The 23,124-nt window shown below is 33.3% G+C and overlaps 2 protein-coding genes across 2 annotated transcripts; both read right to left on the bottom strand.

The window, feature by feature from the left end:
* Positions 1–1,361: 1,361 nt before the first annotated feature.
* LOC143617300 (uncharacterized) lies at positions 1,362–3,706 on the bottom strand. The gene is made up of 9 exons (XM_077089906.1): positions 3,522–3,706; positions 3,169–3,283; positions 3,028–3,064; positions 2,889–2,958; positions 2,693–2,797; positions 2,460–2,610; positions 2,307–2,386; positions 2,140–2,233; positions 1,362–1,732 (listed from the first exon to the last, which is right to left on the bottom strand). Exons 1-9 carry the CDS (start codon positions 3,559–3,561, stop codon positions 1,663–1,665), a joined length of 762 nt encoding a protein of 253 aa, XP_076946021.1. The 5' UTR covers positions 3,562–3,706; the 3' UTR covers positions 1,362–1,662.
* Positions 3,707–16,350: 12,644 nt separating this feature from the next.
* Positions 16,351–22,637, bottom strand: LOC143617292 ((6-4)DNA photolyase-like). Its single transcript, XM_077089899.1, has 14 exons — positions 22,088–22,637; positions 21,061–21,132; positions 20,896–20,976; positions 20,619–20,798; positions 19,767–19,838; positions 19,602–19,688; positions 19,414–19,512; positions 18,352–18,435; positions 18,193–18,279; positions 18,014–18,085; positions 17,561–17,674; positions 17,374–17,461; positions 17,187–17,282; positions 16,351–16,572 (listed from the first exon to the last, which is right to left on the bottom strand). Exons 1-14 carry the CDS (start codon positions 22,451–22,453, stop codon positions 16,397–16,399), a joined length of 1,674 nt encoding a protein of 557 aa, XP_076946014.1. The 5' UTR covers positions 22,454–22,637; the 3' UTR covers positions 16,351–16,396.
* Between the last annotated feature and the right edge of the window lie 487 nt (positions 22,638–23,124).

A 23,124-nucleotide genomic window follows, 5' to 3' on the forward strand; every position in this document is an offset into this window, starting at 1 on the left:
AAGCATAAATTCAAGCCTCAAGTAAAATATAAATTCGTTGACTCATATATAAAAAGTAATCGAGTATTGAATATACTTTGGATTTTGGGCCTGACTTATAGGGTATTATTTAAACAAAAGTTGTGATTGGGCCTAATACAGTTTTTTTTTCTAAATATAAACATATATATATATATATATATATATATATATTTAAAAATTTCCGGACCTCTGGGATGGATCGGGCCTAAGGCGGCCGACCTCCCTGCCTCCCCATCCCAGACGGCCCGGGATAACAGATCAATATTGGTGCAGGTTGAATTGGGCCACTTTTCAATACAAGTCAAAATGGGATGGGTTGTCTCAAAAACAATGTTTTAAAAACCGGTATTTTAGTTGTACCGGATTAGACTAAAAAATGGTACAACCGGTTGAACCGGTTTATACCGGGAGGTTCAACTAGTTGAATAGTTTGCCTTATAATTTCTTATAAATTTAATTTCAATCCAAAAATAACCTAAAATTAATGATTCTTATAACAAAAATTAATCCAAAAGTTAATCTATATTTAAAAAATAATACAAAAGCACTCAATTTTAAAAAAATAGTCCAAAAGTTTACACGATTGAATGTTAATTGTTGGGTTAAAAGTAGTTTTGAAAAAATATGGGCAGCAAATATCAAAAATTTCTCGGGCTTAAAACCGGGTAGCCGGTAAAAACCGGTATTTTAGACAAAACCGCCGGTACGATGTTCTAGCAAACCGGTCAAAAATACCAGACTTAAAATACCAGCCTAATGTTGGAAATCCGGTTTAATCGGTTCAACCGGCCGGTTTGAACCGGTTTTTAAAACACTGCTCAAAAACATCTTTGGCCCATTATATATGGTTACATATAATTGTTATTACAATTATAATAAAAAATTCTTGAATAAAACGATTTAGGAAGTTATATGTGGGGACGGGTGGGTAACGGGTCAAATCACATTCGGGTCATAACAGGTTAGATTGACCCAAAGACATATTCATGTTCATCTTTGATAATAAAGTAATTTTGAAGATTGTATGCATTAAAAGTCGACTTCGGGTGAGTTTTTGACTCATTCAACGTGTTCCTTTAACTTAGTTGAAAATGTCACATCTGATTATATTTGCTATGATTCTACAAACTCGTTGCGTACTTGATTTATTCGTAAATGCAGGGTTTTGAGGTTATTTTTCCGGGTAAAGCTACTATGGAACATACAATAGTCCCATCAATTGATGCAATAAGTTCTTAATAACAAACTTTAAAGTCGAGTTATCGCTGAAGGTAACGTTTTTGAATAAATCTTCAAACTTACCCGTATAAAGAGAAGCGTTTCTAAACGACAAATAACCATTTCCGTAAATTTCATCTATTGTCAATATAACATTACATTACATTCTTAATAAATCCCAAAACTCAAATTGTCAAACAACATATTCCCATCTAAGAACCAATACGCGAAAATCCTTATTTTTTATAACAACAAACATATAAAACAACTTTATATATATATTCATATAATCATATATGTATACCATCCCATCCCATCTTCATCACTACAAATCTAATTATTTCTCCCAACTCAAAATCTGTGTAACTGTCTTGTTATTCTTCGGTTTTCTTTAATCCAAGCACGAGTTAATTAGTTAATCTCTCAGGCTAGCCTTGTCTGCAACCATTGACACACTTCTTCCATCTCTTTAGGAACCGTGTAATGCCCGAGCCTGCAGCAAAATCATATTTATTTTTAAGGGTTTTAATCTAAGTGGAATTTTAATTAGGAAAATCAGTTTTGAATAATCCCAACCAGACCTATTGACAAATAATAGTCTCAACTTCACACTTGGCTGGTGGCGGTCCTAGCTAAAGGTGTATTTGTTTCCAACGGTCCAGACTAACGGATGGTTAAAATGTTTAATACATTAGTCCAATGCTTACATGCCAAGTAAGCATCGGATTAACGGAGTTAACCATCCGTTAGTCACGGACCGTTAGAAACAAATACACCTTTAGCTGGGACCGCCACCAACCAAGTGTGAAGTTGAGACTGTTATTTGTTGATTGGTCATAGTTGGGATTATTTAAAACCAATTTTCCGTTTAGTTATGAACTTATAATTTTGATTTCTTACCCTTCGTAACTTTTGAATGTAACATAACGAAAACCCGCTGAACTCATCATCTGAGAAGACCTCTCTCCGTAATTATATGGAACTACTTCATCACCTGATACACATTCCAATTATTTAATTTCCAGCTGGCATAGTAAAATATAACCATCAAATTTCAAAACACTTACACTGTCCGTGGCAGAGCAAAACGGGCAACGAAGCAGCCCGTCTTGCAGCATCATTTGATCCTATTCTGTTCCTTAAGTTCCTGCATACCAATAAAACTAAGTTTCTTTTTCGTGATGAAATTTTAACAAAAATATCTTGTTTTTGGAATTTACCGTGCACCGGGAAGCCATCCACTTAATCCAACTACGGCTCTCAAGTTAATCGGGTACGGGTTTCCGTTTCCATATTTTCCTTGAGCAAAACAAGCAGCAGAGTAAAGTGCACACGCAGCACCCATACTGAATCCTCCAATACCGAGTTTAACTGTTTAAAAACCCCCCCAAAAAAAAACTTTTATAACTTTAAATGCATAAAAATAAAAAATATATAAATTAAAAAAAAATACCATCAGAGGGCTCCGTTGATAACAAGTTTGCTATGTGTGCGACTGAAGCGTCTAAACCTTCAACATCATTCGGACCGTCTTCTGAAAGCTCACCTTCATCAAACCCTGTAAACAACCCAAAAATATTATTTTTTTAAATATTTTTTATTTGAATTATATTTGAATTAAAGAATACATTTTATCGTTTTAATCTTACATGCAGTACAAGGGAATCCCCCAAGAACGGTCACGGGCCGAGTTGGAGCAGTTGGACATATCCATTTAACCTGCAAAATTTAAAACATAATTAAATCCCATTTTAATAATAATAATAATAATAATAATAACATGCTTACATTTGGAAGAGGAAGGTTGTCCAGGAGTTGTGACCAACTGTTAAAAAAAAAAAAAAAAAAAAAAACCATTACAATCTTTACAACATGAATATAATTTAAACACAAAACTAATGTTAAAACTTTAACAAATATTAAATCTACCTTGACCCGTTATCGCCAAGGCCATGCAACCAAACTACGGTCGCCTGGTGCTTCACTTTCGGCCTAACAACATACGTCCTCCCGAACTCAATGGTTCGCCTAGCAGTTCTACTACCTGAAAAAAATCATTGAAAACTTTCATCAAACACTTGGTATGCAACAATCTTTTTAACACAAAACATTCAAATATTCTAACTAAATTACAAATATTTTAATGGAAGGTTTCATTAAACACTTGTCTACAACAACTCTTTGAATCCAAACATTAAAACATTCAAATTAAACTAAAAAAACTCTAACAGGCATTTTATCAAACAGTTGGTGTGCACATGGGAAATGAAGTTTAAACTTACCAGAGCCCATGGAAGCAGTTGAATAACTCATCTTAGACATGTTGTGTAAGTGTGAATAATAATAATATGTTGGGTTGTGTTTATATGAAGAAACAAGTATGTGGTATGAGTGTGAATTTATATGTGAACCTAAAGTACAAAAAGAAACAAAAGCAAGAAATCTTTTACATAATGAGAATCAAATCATGAAATAATAATAATAATAATAATAATAATAATAATGGCTCAAAAACATTGTAAAAAGATGGAGGAATTTATGCACTGGAAATATTATTATTATTATTATTAGTATTATTATTATTATTATAATATTAAAACAAAGAATAATAATTATAATAATAACCCAATTTGGTAAAACTTTTTTTCAATGAAAAGTTAATACAAAGTTGATGGATACCCATTATCTAAGTTATCATTACTATATGTGACTGGCAAAGAATTAATAATAGGGATGTGCATCAAACTGATAAAATGAATTTGGAACTGGAAAAAAGACAAATGTAAGTAAAAATCAACGGTATGGTTTTGTGTTTTTGTAAAATTAAACTTATTGTTATATTTTGGATTTGCATGTAATAAAAACCGAACTGAATTTATAGATTATTGTTTTTTTTGCGATATGCTAAGTAATTCATGAGAATTGAATAAATATTTTAGTAGACATGTATAATAACCAACTTGTTATGAGTTAACAAAATGATTTAGACCAAAATTCATTATATTTGGCTAAGAAAAAATGTCCAAAATTTTGAAGCTCAAATGATAAAATCAGAAATCTATCCCGAATAGAATTTATATATTTTCATTTTTTACTTTATATTTTTAGTAATTTACAAGAATTCAATAGATATGTAAATCTAATATTTTAGCATAATAATAATACAACTAGTTGTTAGTTAACAAAACTATTTAGACCCAAATCATTATTTTGGGCCAATTCTTTTTTTTTTTTTCAAACTCAAACAGCAAATCGAAAAGAAAAACAAACAGCGCACACGCACACCGGAGCAAATTTTAATCTTTCAATAATCAAGATTCAAGAAGACCAAGTAAAACAAATACATAATAATAATTATTATGTTGAATGAAATCTAGAATTAGTTATTAGGATTTTGTTTGTTTCTCTTAGTTTACAAGACAGGAACAGAATTCATGGGCATCTTGTACCCTTTTTTAAAATTCAAATTCTCATTGATTTCACTGCTCGGTACATTCATTCCTCGTGCACCTTTTTTGGAACTACTCTATTTTGTACTTTACTAAGTGACTCGTTAGGTTCTTTTATTGGTTTTTATTATATTTTAGTATTAGTGTTAGATACTAGGGGTGTCCTCGGGTAGTGTTTTCGGCTTTATCGCCTCCTTTGGCTACTCCACCGCTGTTTTGTTTCATCTGGTGGTGCATTCGGTTTCTAATTTTGGTTTCCAATACTCGAGTGAGACCTTATGAGGCTATCCAGAATCGGCTTTTGTGGCAAGTGCCCTAGGTGAATGAAGCAGACCGAAGATTAATATTAGTTGGCACTCGACTTGTTCGGTTTCGGCCACATGCAACCAGGGTCATCCCGAGAATCGTGAAAAAACTTGGGCCGAAATTGAAAAAATTTGGGCCTTGAACTAGTTGAGTAACTGACTTTAAATAGTAAGAATACATATTTTTTTTTCAAAAAAAGTATATATAATGTAAAAAGAAAAAGAAATTCGGGCCTATCAAGGTGTCGGTCGACCATCCGACTCTGCCTCATAGCCGGCCTTGCATGCAAACCCTGGTACCTTTTTTGGGATATATATATATATATATAAGTTTACGTGAGTGTAAGATGCTCACAAGATGTAATTTAAGCGGGTACACCACCCTCTAAGTAGTACAAGGGATCAGCTAAATTGAACGAAAGCATAGGGTGGCAAGAACAACAATGTGTGTCGCCTTAAGGCAAAATCACACATTCTCTCTCATCTCCTCTCGCATAATCCGTAGGAGGGCCTTCGTGTGAACAAATGTCTCTCCCCCTTACTCGTATTTCTCTCCTCCATATTAGTGGCATAACCTGAAAACGACTAAAAGCATTTAGTAGTGTATAAGCTTATAATTTGTATCATAGTAACTCACACACTCTCTACTTTGCTTCTAAAGTACAATTTTCAACTATACGACTTGAAACCTGACCATTTGAAAATGTAAAGCCTTATGCAACACCTTGGTAGCATTTAGTCAAGACTATTTGGTACATAGTATTGAATAGCTGACCATGAATTTTTTTAGCGCCTAAATCGAAAGTTCATATGAAGTACGCCAAAACTGCATATTTACACAAGCACCATCTCCAAGTCTCATAGTTTTTTCAAATATATTTTTTTTTTTGTTTTATTTTGTTGTTTAATATAATTAACAGTTCTTAAATTCATAGAATCATATAGGGTAGCGTCATATTCATTATCTACGGTTAATGTAGTGTTAAAGTAAAGAGCATGGAGAGAAGAATTTTAATTGGTATCAAAGCATCGAGTTTCGTCTTTCGCCTTTTCTTGTTTTCTTATTATATTTGTTTATTTTAATACTTTGTGTTGTTAATTTATATTCGAATTTGCATAAAATAAAATTTTGACGGTGCTCATTTAGGTTTAGGGTGGACTTAGAGAATTAAATAAAAAGATAACAAACTTTAAATGTTCCTTGTTAGGTTAATTCTTTTTAAACACGAGACAACATATGCTGTTGCCACTAACTTCGACAACTACCATTATAGTAATAATTTTTTATACTTAAAAATAAGTTTAGTTATGGCATCTTTGCTTATCGAAATCTAGCCATCAAAACATTTACATTCTATCACTTTAAAGGTTTTTTTTTTAAAAAATTTTTTTTTATATTATTATTACTAAAACGAAACTAATTAGCAAGAAATCATAGTCAGGATACGAAAATAAATAAATAAATAAAATACTTATGCAAATCAACCAAATCTCAAACCTTCCTTTCATCACTCATCCCCTCTTATCTTTCTTAAAGAAAATTAAGTATTAAAAAAATATATTTTAGTAATGACATGTCGTTGCTAAAGCTACAAAATTATTTTAATAAATCTTTATTTTTATAAAATTGTAGTGACAGCATGTCATCGCTAAAAATGTAATTTAATTAAATATTCATTTTTTTATATTTTATAAAAATTTGACGAACCTTTTATCAATCAGATGTCGTTGATATAGACCAAGGTTTAGCAACAAGAACCATACCGACGACATTTTTAGCTATTGCGACCAGATTCTAGTGACAAACCTATACCAACGACGACCGTCGTTCACATTCTTCTAGTGTAACCATATACCAACATATAGGTGATCAAATCGGGTTGGTCAAAGAAACCGGAACCGGTTCAGAACCGGTTCCATTAGTCAACATCACTGTTTAAACCGGTTCCATGGTCGAACCGGTTAGGGAACCGAACCGGTTCCCCAACCCTCGGACCCGGAACCGGTGGAACCGGTTCTGGCCGGTTCCTAAACCGGTTCTTACACTGTAACCAGTTCCAACCGGTTACAGTGTAAAATATTATTTTTTTTTCGTTTTTCGTTTCCGCTGCTTGTGTAGGTGATGATTTGTGTTCTTCTGATTTCTGAAGAGGCTCATGCTACTTTTGTTGTTCACCCACAGAGCAATGGTAAACAACATATTGAACTTAATGCTATGAGTGTCAGCGTGTTTGAATTGATTAGTCTGTATCGTGTATCGTGTAATGGTGAACTTAAATCTGTATCGTGTTACATTTGTTGAGTTTGCTATGTATTGTAGTCTTTTGGCTTACGCAAGTCAAATGCTGAATTATAATCAAGAGCGGTGTTATACGATTCGTATTTGTATAACATGTTAAATAAAAAAAACAATTAACATAAAATTCATTTTATTTACTTTAAGAAGTTCAAAAAAAAAGGTTACATGTTTTAAAATATTCAAAAACAAACTAACAAAACATTAAACTTATAAATATAAAGTTGTGACATATTATTTCTAGAAAAGCCTTCTTGTTCGTCGTAATTATTGAGTGGCGACTTATTCATCAGAATTACTTGTAGAAACGCCTTCTTGTTCGTCGTGCACTCGAACATCAAGTGGTGTTTCGTCTTCCAGAGTGGTTACGTGTTGAACACGATCGATTGAGTCCAAGTGATCCTTCAAGCAAATGCACATCTCCACCGACTCCGAATTCAGTCTTGTTCTTCTCACCGATATTACCCTGCCACTAAGAGAAAAAGCAGATTCCGAAGCTACCGTAGAAGCTTGGGCGGTTAGTAAATCACGGGCCATGGTGGCAAGAATCGGAAACTCGGTTTCCTTTACCTTCCACCAAGCCAAAACATCAAAAGTGCCATATTCCTCTTCGGATAAACCGGTAGAGAAATCATATGCACTATACCTTCCTAGTTCGCTTGAAGGGGTGTTACCCCTTTGTTTTTTAGCCGTTACGTTGCGAACGGTGTTCATAAGGCTAATCATGGGGTCTCGTACTCTAGTAGCACTTGAACTTGATGAAGACCCCCCCGGCGTAGGCATGTGTATGTTTGACCCATATTTATTTATATAAAAGTCATACATAAATTTAAAATTCAAGTTAAAATCATTTTGTGCCTCTGTTGAAAAGTTTGGGTCAACTTCATGCATATCTAAGGCTGAAAAAATTTCGTCTATCACACATTCAACCCCCGTAACATTTAACATTGGGTTTAAAGCGGCGGCGCAAGTAAAAATCGGTGGCAATTCAAGAAAGTATTTTTTTAATTTAAACTTCATTGGTAATATGATGTTTGAAAACATTGGACTTTTATTTTCAAATTCTTTAAGATTGTTAACGATTAAAAATAACTCCGAAAGAACCAAGGGACTTGTCGGATAATACGTTCCCGATAGTTTCGTAGTTGATGTTTTAAAAACTTCAAGAAAAGTCGATAAGTCATTGATAATTTCCTATTTCTCATTTGAAAAGGGGATTGCCAAATCATTCTCGGCAAGACTAGAATGAAACATTTGTAAAGTTTCTCTTTGTTTCAAAGCACTTTGAAACATTATGCAAGTGGAATTCCATCGATGAGGTACATCCCAATTAGCTCCCAAAGCTTTTCTTCCCGTATCTTTACAAAATTTTCTATAATCCATTTGTCTTTTTTTACTTTTCTTAAAAACTTCATGTAGCATTACTCTAAAATCGTTTATAACCGATGTAACCTCATCCGAAGCAAGTCCGTCTTGCACGATTAAATTAATGATATGTGCAACACACCTTGAGTGAAAAAATACACCATTGCAAATCGGCGTATATTTTAATTTTAATTTATCAACCACCGATGTATTATTCGACGTGTTATCAAATGCAATTGAAAATATTTTATTTTATAGTTTATAAGTTTTTATAACATAATCTAAAATTTCAAACAAATTATCTCCCGTATGTGGATACTCAAAGAGTTCGAAAGCAATGGTGCGTTTCATCATTTCCCACGATGACGGGTCTACCCAATGAGCGGTGACACAAAGATAAGATTCGGGTAGACCATGTGGAGCCGACCAAACATCACTAGTTAAGTTTATCCCGTATTTATATTTTCAAAATATGCAATTAGTACCTCTTTGGCCTTCTTCCACAATTTTAAACAATAACGTTTAAGAGTATGACGACTTACGTGAGTGTATTGTGGTTGAAGCGTATCTCGAATCATGGCGGTTAAGCGAGGGTTGTCGAAGTGGCTAAACGGCAAAGCTTCTTGAATCACAAACTTCGCCATACGATCTTGAACTCGATCAATTTGGTATGTAAATATTCCGCCTTCACTATCCATTTGCGTTTGTTGCGACTCGACGTTCTGTTTCAACGCCCTGCAATACGGTCTTTCGATGTGTTTATTCAAATTTGAATTCGAAAGTGGGTTTAAATAAATCCCACAAAACTTGCACCGAGCCTTCAATGAATGGTCACTAAATTCAACCAAATCCCAATTGCACAAAATCTCTTGATTACGATTATGAGGTACAATACGAACGAAACTTGGTCCGGCGGTGGAACTTTGACCAACCGATGATTGTGAGGCAGCCATAACAACAAATATGAATATAGAAGAAGAGAAAACAAGAGATTAGAGAACTCAGAACGTTGTAATAGCGTTTTTTTGTATTTTTTTGCGTTCGGGTTTGCGTTTTGAGTGTTGTGATGAACCCATTACACTAAATACCTATTTATACTAGTAGTGGGGTGTTTGGGGAGCCAAAAAACGGCCATTTTTGACCCCAACGGTCAAAAAACGGCCATAAAACCATTTCCCAACGGCTAGAACTACTCCAACGGCTAGAACCGGTTCCGAACCGGTTCCGGTCGAACCGGTTCCAGAACCGGTTCCGGTTCGGTTCCGGTTCCTACCCGGTCCACCTCCAAAAATGTCAAACTGGTCCCGGATCGTCGGGTTGAAACGGAACCGAACCGGTTCCTACGAAAAACGGGTAGGAACCGGTTCGGTTCCGGTTCGGTTCCACCGAACCGGTTCCAGGAACCGGTTTTGTTGTCCACCTCTATACCAACAGTCCAACATCATAGTAATCACCATTTTCTGAGAAAAAATATATAAAAATGCATATCTTCAACGAGTGAAAATTATTAACGTGTGAAAAAGTTATGGCTCCTAAAAAAGTCATGGGGTAGTTAGTTTTATATAAGGGTTGAATGTATAACTATTATATAAATTAACAAAAGTTGATATAAGTTCAAGTACTAAACTTGTAAAATCAAATGTAAAAGCTTGTAGCTAGCTTTTTCTACCAATCTAAAAGCTTGAAGCTACTTCAACCAAGCAAAACTTTTTATTAAATATAAGCTTTTTCAAAAAAGCTTAAAGCTTGAAGCTCCTAAAAGCTCATTTCCTTGCCAAACATACCCTTAGTATGCTTAACATTTGTCAAGTTTTCGCCTTTTCGGTCTCATACCTGAAATATAATATGTGATCTTATAACTCAACTTCATCAACATCATAATTTATTAATTTTATGTGTATTATGCAAATTTATTGTTTATAAATAAACTATATACATTAACATCCATATATGATATAACCAAGTAATGAAAAAAGAAAAAAAACGTATTATAATTTAAACTAAAAAGTTAACTTTATTGGTTGTTGAAATTAGTAAACATCAACTCAAAGAATCCGATTCATTTTTATATCTAAAACATTATGAATTTATTAATACGTTATATCACAAATGGAAAAAGTTATGGAATAACCTTTAGCTACATATAGAACTCTAGTGATTTATTTTATATTTATGTATTTAACAATGTGAACTTTTTACAAACAAATAAGATTAAACCCAGTTTAATGCATAAAGCTATATGAAATAATGAAAATACTTTTGTTTTGGGGGAAAGTCAAAACGCGTTAAGAATCAGAATATTTACTGTTTTAATAAAAATATTTTAATTAAATATTTATTTTTTATATATTTCTTTTCTAACACAAGAAGAAGGATTCGACAAGTATAAACACGTAATGCGATTGTGGCCTAAAAGTTATTTTCATACTATAAATAATGCAATGTCATTATCAATATCTCACAGGAAGGTCCTTGGCATGTTAAAGTAGGTTGATTGTGGGTTCTAGCCGAGGAAAAGTTACAAGCGTGTAAAATAGAAAAAAAAAAATACTTTGAGGGGAACGGGGAACATGCATACTAATATTTGAGTTGTGTGCCTACAAAAAAGTATTGGTAATTGGATTTTTAAATGAACGGGTTTTTAATTATAAGATGTTTATTAATTTATGTATTCATATCTTTTTATTATGGAAAATACTCTCAGCTTTCACTCATTGGTAGATAGCACTTTCAACTTACGAAATGTTCCTCAACACTTTCAATTTTTAACATATATTATTCAGGCATCGGCGAAGTAACGAGACACTATCTTTGTTAGTGTTTGGGGTAAAAATGCCATTTTTCAAAGTTCAATCATAAAATCAAAATTTTGTTTATTATATATTTCACCATCCCTATCCACGACAACCACCACCGCCACTGACAACCACCAACCACCATCACCACCGACGATTGATGGCTGTCAGCGGCAGTGGTGGTTGGTGGCTGTTAGAGGGGTGATTGATGGCTATAGTGGCGGTGGTGGTTGGTGGTTGTCGGCATGAAAGAAGGGTGGCGGTTGGGTGGAGAGGGATGGTGGAATATTTATTAAAACAAAATTTTGATTTTATCCCTTGAATTTTGAAAATGACATTTTTTACCTCAAGCACTAACGAAGTTAGTGTATCGTTGCTCCGGGAGTGTCAAAAGAAAATATGTTAAAAATTGGGAGTGTTGGGGAACATTTCGTAAGTTGGGAGATCTATCTACCAATGTGTCAAAATTGGGAGTACTTAAAATTAATATCTCTTTTATTATTACAGAGAAGTTGATTTGATTAATTTGGTTAAAAATCCTTTTAGGTAATTTATAACTAATAAATAAGTAATTATTCATTGTCTCGTGTTACAATTCCGTTAGTTCAATATACTTTTCTTGTTTCTCTTATTTAACGTTTCACTCTTTCGTAACATATATAAATAATGAATCTATAACCTAGCTACTTGTTATCTAACTCAACAACCACCTAACTTGAGAGTCAAGTAACTAAATCACTAAGACAAGACTAAACCAGGCTTCTTGTAATCCAACTTAAATACTTAACCAACTTTGATCAGCTTATCAATTTTTGATCCTCTCATATTCACCGACTTGTGAATAATAAGTTACCATACAATAAAAAATGAATGTAGGATTGAAAGACATGGACACGACGCCACATGCAACTTCAATACAGGTGTCCAAATGTTCTAAGAAGTGTCATGCATATATATTCTTAATTTCTATGATCGAGGAATATTTTTTGCTTGGCCAATTCTGTATACATATCATATTATACTTGGCCAATTCTGTATACATATCATATTATACCTGTCAAGAATATTTGTTGTACCTTTGATGCTTGTACATCAGTACATGCACGTGTTTCTATGCGTTTGGTCCTTGGTAGCTTTAGATTAATTGAAAGATCATATGCCAAAACTGCATGGTCATGATCGTATGTATATGTTAGGTTAAATGTCGGATTTATTATTATTATTATTATTATTATTATTATTATTAATATTAATTTGACGTTTTCTCGAGTTTTTAATTGTAAAACATACTTAAATACCGAACGTTGCTAAAAACAAACTTTTATCGACTAAAAACTCACCAACAAAAACGAAATCCTAAAAAGCAAAAATTTTAAAGTTCGTTATGAATTTGTTAGTAATCCGTCCTTAATATCCGTTGTCGTAGTGTTTACCCATGATATATCGGATGTTCTACAAAAACGATCATCAAATTACCGACAGTTGGTACATTTACTGATAGACCTCTTATTTAGTGATTTTTAGTACAAATCGTGTATCGTAACATATTGTGAATTATATTAAAGACTAATTATTGTGTCATGAAGAGTGTATAATTTTAATACCACTAAAAGTTTGATTCATACTTATATAAATCTACAAGTAAAAATATAAATTTAAGTTACCTATTTACGAGTTTAATAAATATCATAACAATAATCACTTTAGGTACCGACCTAATAAACCCTTCCACTTTCATTCATTTTTTACCTAGCTCTTAGGCACACGTAGTGGGCTTGTTGTGGAGTCCTAAACGAGCGCCACACCGCCCCACCCCCTCGTTTCAATCTTCGTTTTGGCTAGCTAGTTGTCAGGCCTGTCTTCGAGAATCGTGAAAAAATTTGGGTTGAAGGCGAAAATTTTTTGAGACTTATATTAGTTAGAGTAATTAGATTTAAACATTAAAAATAATATATATATATATATATATATATATATATATATATATTTCAAAAAAATCAGGCCTATCGAGGTGTCCGACCAGGGTCAGCCGATCACCCAGCCCTGCCTAATAGCCGGCCTTACTCGTTGTGTATACAACGGTTGTTGGCAAGGTGATGCCAAGGAGCTAGAGAAACCGGCCAATGGCCATGGAGGTGTGTGTGTGGGGGGTGCGTTTTGGCCGTTTCCCATTATGTGCAAGGCCGACGATGAGGTAGTGCTGCGTGGTCGACCAACCCCAGTCCGACACCCTGATAGGCCTGAATTTTTATTATAAATTAATTTTAAAATATATGTATTCTTAAGGTTTAAACCCAATTGCTCATCTAATTTAATGCCCGAATTTTTTCCGCATTCGGCCCAAACTTTTTTCAGGATTCTCGAAGACAGCCCTGACTACGTGTGGTCTTAAGATTGGTTAGAAAAAGGGTCTGACGAGTGAACCTGCTTAAAAGTGCCTAAAGTTGAGAACATTAACTATCCTTTCTGAAAATGAGTGATGGTTAATTCATGGCTATGGTTATGGAGACCGTGATTACAATATTCGAACAATATGAACTTGACATAAAAGATGAGAACATACTCGAAAAATGTAACGTAGCAAATAAAAAAAAACACAAATCCTCAAGGCTGTTACATATTATTGGTTACATTGTAGTATTGTACTAGATTCGTATTCCATCCATCCATCACTGATAAAAGTGGAAGCTGTTACAATTAATGGTGACGTCCATATTCATCACCATGCACATCACCACTTCCTATAATGCCATATATTACTTGGCCGCCTCATATAGTATTAAATGTCATTATCAAAATTGCATGTAGTTTGTGAAATTACCACTTAACTAGAGATTGACACGCAGTGGCGAAGCTTGGACTAAGACACCGAGGGGGCCGGATTCAAAATGTATAAAACATTTCACAAACGAAGGCGGACGGGTTCAAATTTCGGCCAAAAACGGTTAAATTTACACTACGTACGTATAAAAAATTTCGCCCGAAAACGGCTAAAATTTACACTACGTATAAAATTTTCGACCGAAAACGGCTAAATTTACACTACGTATAAAAATTTTAGCCCGAAAACGGCTAAATTTTACACTACGTATAAAAAATTTCGGCCGAAAACGACTAAATTTATGCTACGTATAAAAATTTTCGGACGAAAACGGGTAAATTTACACTGCTGCGTAAAAAAAACAGGGGGGGCCGTGGCCACCCCTGACCCTTGAGAACTTTCGCCACTGTTGACACGTGTCGTTCTAATGAGGGAGGATGAAAAATGACACTTACATGAGAAGTGGTCGACAAGTGGCGGGGGTGACTATGGGTGCGAAAGATAAGGGTCGGACCCTTGAAGCCTTGTTACCTGACTCGCAAAACCCTTAATTAGATCCAGGTATATAATACGTGTCAGGGTCAGGTTAAGGGTCTTTAAATTTCACCTTAAAGGGTAAAAGGATTTTAAGAGTTTGACCCGTTTATTAGTTTCTAGATATACATCAAATTCACGGTTCATCTTAAATTTAGGAGAGATTTGTATTTATATATGATTCATCTGAAATTTTCGAACTACTAAGAAAAATAAAAATATATGGGAACCACTGAATTTTTCTCTGCATGTAATTTGTGAATGTGAATATTATTTGCATCAGTTCAAATGGTTTATAAAATTGTGAAGTTAAATTTTACTATGTTATTAAATGAAATTATAGTTGTTCTAGGATTCGTACATTAAAGTCTTGTAAAAAATATGCAACTAGCAAATGTTGAAACGGAGATGTGATTGTTGCCTTAAAGGGTAAAAGGTTGGATTATTGAAACCCATATCTATACCCGACTCTTTTATTATTTAGAGGGTAGGGTATCAGGTCCATGTTTTTTTTCCTAAGAGGGTAAAGGGTCGGGTCTTACCCTTTGAACAATCCTAGGTGCGACACAAGAACTGAAGGGTTGTCGTGGGCGATTCTCATTGCTGACCTATATTACCTTGTATCAACTTTCCGATCTATATTCACTATAAGGCCTATTAGGAGGTCAATGCTACGCCATACGGCACATGAGAAGGAAAGTATTTTTTTTCATGATGGCGCATGAGGTGAAGGGTTGACGCATGAGAAAAAGTAATAGGCTATTTTGATAATTTAAAAAGGTTCAGGCTATTTTTATAATTATTTCCGTCAAGATGACTATTTTGATGATTTTCCCGTATAATTAATCATGCATATGGTGTAATTAACAAGAGTTTTAGCATTAATAATCATAAGAGAAAGCAGTTGAGTCATATAGACATATATTATGACACATGATAAAATCACATTTAATTGAGATGAGCTTTTGGTGCCAAAATCACCTTAAGGAAAGTTGATATCCAAAATATTCACATGATAAACATTACACACAACCAACAGTAGTGATGGGCCAATGCCCAATGGGCTCACTGTATCCAATAAGTACTTGGTGCAACTGGGCTTTTGATCGGAGCCCTGATTTCAACTTAGCAAACGAAGATTATCAAATGTTCACTTCTATATGGTACCGGTACTGGTAGTACCGAATTTCAAATAAAGTTGGCACTGAACATCGTATCGAATTATCAATAAAGGTATTGGTACTTGGTACCAAATACTCATCCCTAAACTAAACCATGTCCCTTGGGGAATACTAATATACGAATTTACTGGTAAGGTGCCGACTGCTATAGTCAGTTACTAGAAACAATTAATTAGCGTGTAAGATGTTTATTTATTATATTTTACTAAGAGCCTAAGATTAATGTGTATGCAAAAACAAATACCATCTAATCATCAGTACCTATTTAGTTTGAAAAACATTCATTACTTCATGCATCTTACTTCATAAATCACAAGTCACACATATCTCTGCCTCTACATTCTAAGTGGTACAATTACAAATGAGTGAACTCTAGCCAAGATGGTCGAACCAACACGACCCATGAACTCGTCAAATCAACTTTTGTTTTAGTCTTCTAGAAACGCTCACTTGGCTTTGATCTTCCACTTGTGTTCTTAAGTTATGCAAGTCTTCTTCGCTCACGACGCCATTTTGTTTCTTGTTCAACTCATATGCTGCAGCCATTTTCCTCTTACATTCTTTGCTTGCATTTTCATGAGAAATTACTGAACTAGGATACATCATTCATTAAGGTACATTAAAGTTTATAAAAATAATTAATTACATGTAAACAAATCATATATGGTATATAACTATAGGGTGAGTATCCTAAGAGAACCCTTTGAAAATTGAGAACTTTGAGAACCATTTTGAGCCATGAAAAAAACCCTTTAAAAATATTTGAAAAAAAATTATAAAACAAAAAAAAAAACGAAAAATTTTAAAAAGTAAGAAAACCAAAATTTTTTATTTTTCATCCCGGTTTCATAAAAAAACCCTTAATTATACACATAATGTACACATACGTACATTATCATTTATCTTAATTGTACATATGCGTATAAAGAATAACTTGTATAAAATTAAAAAATACGTATTATACATATATGTATAATTTTTCTGAACCGATATTATTTTTTATTTTATTTATTCTTTTTATGAAACCAGGATGAAAAATAAAATTTTTTATTTTTTTACTTTTTTTATTTTCGCTTTTGTTTTATAATTTTTTTTATTTTTTTTAAAAGGAGTTTTTTTTGTGGTTTAAAATGGATCTCAAAGTTCTCAATTTTAAAATAGTTCTCATAAAATCCTAATCCTATTAACTATATATACTCACTTGGTTTTGGATAGTCTTTTCCAATAATACACTTGGCTTTTGTTTGAATGCTTAAAGGAGCCGTCCACGGCTCGTAGATATACTCCTTGGGCATATCTAGAAAAAATAAACAATACGTGTTAATACATATAATATCTGATACTCGTTTTTCATGTGTTATTTACTTATTTACGTATCAAATACTAACCTTTAAGAACGGGAAGAAAGTGTCGGATGTATGCGCCAGTAGGGTCATATTTCTTCCCAAATGAGATAGGAGAATAAATCCGATGATACTAACCAAAAACATTAGCAAATTGATGAAATTCGTTGCTATTTTAATATTTTTAACGTGCGATTGATCAAGTAACAAGTAGACTAGTAAAGTTAGTAACCTGGTATAAAAATGATGAACAAGATAACCATAACCAGTTTCCATTGTTGATCGACCAATCCGAATCTACAAGAAGTCTCTCAAAAACGTCGCGTCCTTTTTCCCAGTGAATGAACTATGAAGCAATTCAACGTACGTAATTATAGTTGTAGCATCTGACCCATCATACCAACATACATTATTATTAGTATAGTGTCTCACAATAATTTTAGGGGCTTGGATCAGATACAAATGACTTTTATCATGAGAAGTGTACAAATAATTAGAGTAATTAATTTTATTACTTTATAACTTTTGAACTAGAGTAATTATAATTACACTATATTATTTTTTATAACATAATTACTGTACTTTAAAAACTGTAATTACTCTAGTCATTGCATGTTTAGTATGTTAAATTTATTTGTATCGCATCCCACCCTTTTAGACAACGATATTAACGTTATCGACTTACAAGATCTCCACGAGTTAGAAAACAAGCAACGGAATGGCGAGCCAAATGATGAATCCAACCCCATTTACGAAGCTACATCAACACAAAGAAATTTCAGCCAAAAACTACTAAATACTAACTAAAACTAAAATACAAAATTTTAACACGAGTTAAGAGATTGTGATACGAGTATTAATTACCTGGACCATGATGGCATCGATCCAAGGATACCCGGTTTGAGCATCCCTCCATGCAGCCAGCAGTTCATCATCATTGTTCCAATGTATCTACAAAAAAGTTATTCATTTCATATGTGTTTTTTCATTTTTTGTTAAATATTTAAAAACACAAGTTATTACCTGTCTGCATATTTTATTACCCCTCATATGATCAAAATTAGGAGTGCCATAACTAACAGTGTAAAAAAAATCCCTCCAAAACAACTGTAAAAAACATAAGCACAAATTAAGCCATTATTTATACAAATATATATATATATATATATAGGATTAGGATCATGTGAGAACTATCTAAAAATTGAGAACCATTTTGGACCAGAAAAAACCCAAAAAAAAAAACACAAAAATAAAAAAAAGTAAAAAAAACCAAAATTCTTATTTATCATCCCGGTTTCATAAAAAAAATTCTCGGTTTAGCTAAATTATACATATATGTATAATATCTACATATATGTACATACATGTTTTTTATTAAACACATATGTACAATTTAAGGTAAATGATCATGTGCGTATGTGTACATTATTACGTAACCAGAGATTATATAAAATTATACACATGTTTATAACACGATTTTTTTTCTTTTTTTTTATGAAACCGGAATGAAATATAAGAATTTTAGTTTTTGGTTGGGCCGGGGGAAAAACACGCTTGTGTTGACCTCACAGGGGTATCTCCCTTAGCTGGTTTGAGGGATAATGGGTTTGTAGTTGGGCAAGCAATGAAAAGGGCTGAAACGAAGAAGGTGGAGAAACATGCTAAAGCCTGCGAAGAGAACCAACATGTTTTTGTCCCTCTGGCTTTTGATACCTTTGGCTCCTTGGCACCGGAAGCTATCCGTTTCCTAACCAGGGTCCAACGGGTTGTGCATAGCAATGTGTCGACTCCAAAGGGGCAGGGGTATGTCTTTAGCAGGTTAGGGTTTGCAATTTAGAAAGGGATGGCGGCGTAGCTTGTTGCCCGCCTACCTGCTATGTTGATGTAATATCTATGTTTCTATATAATGAAAGAGATCCTCTTAACCTTGTAAAAAAAAGTTTTTTTAACTATTTTAAAATTTACGTTTTTTTTGTTTTATAATTTTTTAAATATTTTTTATAGATTTTTTAGTAGTCCAAAATGGTTCTCAATTTCCAAAGGGTTCTCTTAGTATCCTCACCCTATATATGTATATAAACTGACCTGTCCGCGAAGGGAAACCGGTGGAGACGTGTGGTTTTTGGACTCTTTTTCGATATCTTTGATGCACTGGTAGAAGTATCTTGAAGATAAGCAGCCAAACTATCATACATTATGCAAACAAACATATTCAGAAGCTTATACAGAATTAGAGACCATAACAAAGAATGTTAATATGTTATGTCACTAACTTTTAAGTATGGCGATAACATGGTCGTTGCAGGCTTTATGAATGCAGAAGGATCAGTATTCGGTTTCTCAAATTTCGCTACCCATTCCTGAAATAGGTATTAATAAATAAATAAATAAAATAAAATAAAAAAAAAAACAGTTTGAACTGAAAATGCGAAAATAACCTTATCCATGGTTGATTCTCTAAGCCGCCTTAGCACTTCAGATTCACCACCTTTAAATATAGGTGGTTCCTCCTACAAAAATATTATTAATCAACTGTTTATAGGAGTACAGTAATAATAATTACAGAACAAACCTAAACCCTATGAAATTATGTCTTTTAATTATACTAAAATAATTACAATAACTATTATATGTGGGACCCAAGTAGGCCTGTAAATGAACAGGACAAAGCCTTGTTCATGTTCATCTGTTAAGCTTTTATCAGGCAAACGAAAGGTTCAAGAATACCTAACCAAATAAATTTTTTTGTTTTCGTGTTCGTTCATTAATGAACGAACAAAAATGAACATAATGTTTTATTTGATTTTGCTAACCGATAATGGTCAGTTTCAACGGTTCGGTCCGGCTACCAAGTTTGTGTTGGTGTCTTTTGTAACATTCATAATTTCATATTCATATGTTAATTTACATATAATATAATCACATAATACTCCTATATATTATTTTTAGTATATCATTTTGCTTAAATATATATGATAAGATTAGAAAAGTCACTAAAAAGATTTAAAAAAAAAAACCTTAATGAAAAATATAAACAAACAAACATAGCGAGCATAAACAAACATATCCGTAAACGAACGTTGACAAACACCTTATCGAACGTTCACGAACATGGCCTCTATTCGTGTTCCTTCATTTAGCTAATCGAACAAAACTTCGTGTACATGTTCATTCTATAATAAACGAACATAAACGAACTTCTCGCCAAACAGTCTGTCGAACGTTCGGCTCGTTTAACAGACCCAAGTATATATTTACTTTCTTATATCCCAAAACCGAAAAACACACACCTCTTGAATATCTTCATAACCAAGTTGTGTAACAGTTGGAACTTCAGAAACTTCACAATTTCCAACATCACCAACCGGAGGAATCGTATAAAGCGTTGTGGAGAGCGACGACGATAACCATTCAGGCTCGCCTGCAACTTTTGAAAACAATAAGCAGTTCATTGGCGGCGTTCCTCCATTCTGTTCATATTTCATAAAAATAAAAATTATAAAAATTATAAAATGTTAAGTAAACACAAAACATTAATATTGCGTTTTGATAATTTGATACAAGTACCTTTTGGATAATTTCTGCAGGATTAAACAGTGTATGACTAACTGGAGAGTATATCTCTATACCACTTTCTAATGCATAACTCTATATGTAAAAAAGATAAGTTATAATTATCAAATGTACAAGAAAACATATTTAAGCAAAAGTGATTAACAAAATAACAAATACCTTTACTTTAGTATCTAAAGCTTGATAATATGGGTCAGTATCAAACTCAAAGCATAGTCTTTTTATGTTCCACTGCAAGTAAAACAATGTATTTTGGAGGGTCAAAACGCTACACTACGCATGGTCTATGGATTTTAATTCCGAAATCTTCCATTTATAACTAAATCATTGATTATTATTTATTACCCAAATATTATTTTATAATTCCTAAATCCTTGTTACTACATCTGAACAATAGTCGAACCATTAACCGAAAGCGAACCAAACTGAAACCGGCGAAACCGAACCAAAATTAACCAAGAACTGAATTAACCGAAGACTAATTTAACTGAAAATCATTTTTTGGTTTTTTTCTATACCCTCAGTTACCCGAATTAACCGAACCAAACCGAACCATTCATATTTTCATGAATTTCAAGCTTTATACCTCCATTTCACGTATTTCTAAGCAAAAACTTTAACCCAAGTTTAGTTTTGGTTATAAACCAAACAAGACCAAAAACCATCAAAACTAACCGAATAAGCCAAACCAGTTATCCAAAAATCTATTGGTTAATAAAATAGGTTAACCGATAACTTCAGTTTCGTTGAGGCTAATAACCAGAGCCGGCTATGAGGCATGGCTTGATTGTCGCCGGACCCCGATAGACTCGAATTTTTATTTTTTTTAAATTATATATATATATATATATATTAGGAAAATATGTATTCTCAATGTTTAAACCCGATTACTCAACTAATTTAAGGCCCAATTTTTTTCGCCTTCGACTCAAAAATTTTTCACGATTCTCGGAGACGGCCCTTCTAATAACCTTACATAACCAAACCGAACAATGCACTGTTGCACACCCCTAGGCTAGATTACATAACATTAAATTTATTCAACCAGTGCAATACACAGTTTCTAGCCTAGTCACAATTATAAACTATGAAAACTAGAATCATGCATAAATAAATAAAAAAATCATTATTATTATTATTATTATTATTATTATTATTATTTTGAGACAAATTACATTAATATTACCTCTTTTAAACAACGTATCAAAACATCATGTGGTTCACCATGCAACACCAACAATCTTGAACCTATCTTCTTTAAACTACAATCCAAATCATCCAAGCTCTCAAGCAAGAACCGGATACGGGTCAACCCGGCAAACTTGGACCCGGGTGAGAATGCAGTCGGGTCGGGTTTCATGTAATGCGGGTCGATGATGAATAACGGGTAGACTTGGGTTGAGTTTTTGGCAGCGTACTCTAACGCCGGGTTGTCGTGGATCCGAAGACCCTTTCGGAACCACATTAACGAGTTCGGGTTCGAGTTCGAGGCGGGTGTCATGTTGAATGATGGGAGAGTGAAACGGGTCAAGGTTTGAGATGAGAGTCTCATTTTAATGGAGGGAGTTATGGTTTTTCAACTGCTGGTTAACTAACTTACAATATTATTATTATTATTATTATTATTATTATTATTATTATTAGGAAATTGCGTGATTGGTCCATGTGGTTTGATCATACTGTAAGTTTGGTTTTTAGATTTTAAAAATAGCAAACTTAGTTTAAATATTTGTGGGAGGGTTTAGGTGTGTTCATGGTTCGGTTTCAAACTGCGAAACCGTCCAAATCGTTCATTGGTTTGGTTTCGCGGTTGGTTTTTTTCCGTTACTTTCGGCCGGTCGGTTTCAAAAGTTTTAAACCGTAGCGAACGGTTTGGTTTACGGTTTATACCAAAAACCGGCCGTATGAAACCGGACCGGACCGTGAGGTTTAATTACCATTTAAATTTTTAAATATATCATTTATATGTATATATAACTATTTAAATTCGTTTACTTAAAATTTTAAGTGAACATTATGCTAATTTATGAATTTTTAAGTGAAACATTTTTATTTTGTAAACCGTTTAAAGTGAATTGGCCCTTAATTATTTTGTTATTCCCGTTCAAACTTACAAGACTTCATTTTTAGTTATGTCAAAATGGATTTTAAAACATAAGAACTACTAATTAATGTTTGATCGGTTAAAAAAATCACATCGTGTGATAAATTTTCAATGTTTAT

Source organism: Bidens hawaiensis, unplaced genomic scaffold (assembly GCF_021521415.1).
Source record: "Bidens hawaiensis isolate Kalapana, Puna unplaced genomic scaffold, B.hawaiensis_p1.1 tig00053664_1, whole genome shotgun sequence".
Classification (NCBI taxonomy): Eukaryota; Viridiplantae; Streptophyta; class Magnoliopsida; order Asterales; family Asteraceae; genus Bidens; species Bidens hawaiensis.

Excerpts from the sequence above, each read along its gene's own strand:
- LOC143617292 (XM_077089899.1), bottom strand. The coding sequence starts at position 22,453 with ATGAGACTCTCATCTCAAACCTTGACCCGTTTCACTCTCCCATCATTC. Across the intron at positions 20,799-20,895 it reads CTGCAGAAATTATCCAAAAG|AATGGAGGAACGCCGCCAAT; the intron begins GTACTTGTATCA and ends AAATATGAACAG. Across the intron at positions 19,689-19,766 it reads GAGAATCAACCATGGATAAG|GAATGGGTAGCGAAATTTGA; the intron begins GTTATTTTCGCA and ends TACCTATTTCAG.
- LOC143617300 (XM_077089906.1), bottom strand. The coding sequence starts at position 3,561 with ATGTCTAAGATGAGTTATTCAACTGCTTCCATGGGCTCTG. Across the intron at positions 2,959-3,027 it reads ACAACCTTCCTCTTCCAAAT|GTTAAATGGATATGTCCAAC; the intron begins GTAAGCATGTTA and ends TAAATTTTGCAG. Across the intron at positions 1,733-2,139 it reads ACATTCAAAAGTTACGAAGG|GCTCGGGCATTACACGGTTC; the intron begins GTAAGAAATCAA and ends ATTTTGCTGCAG.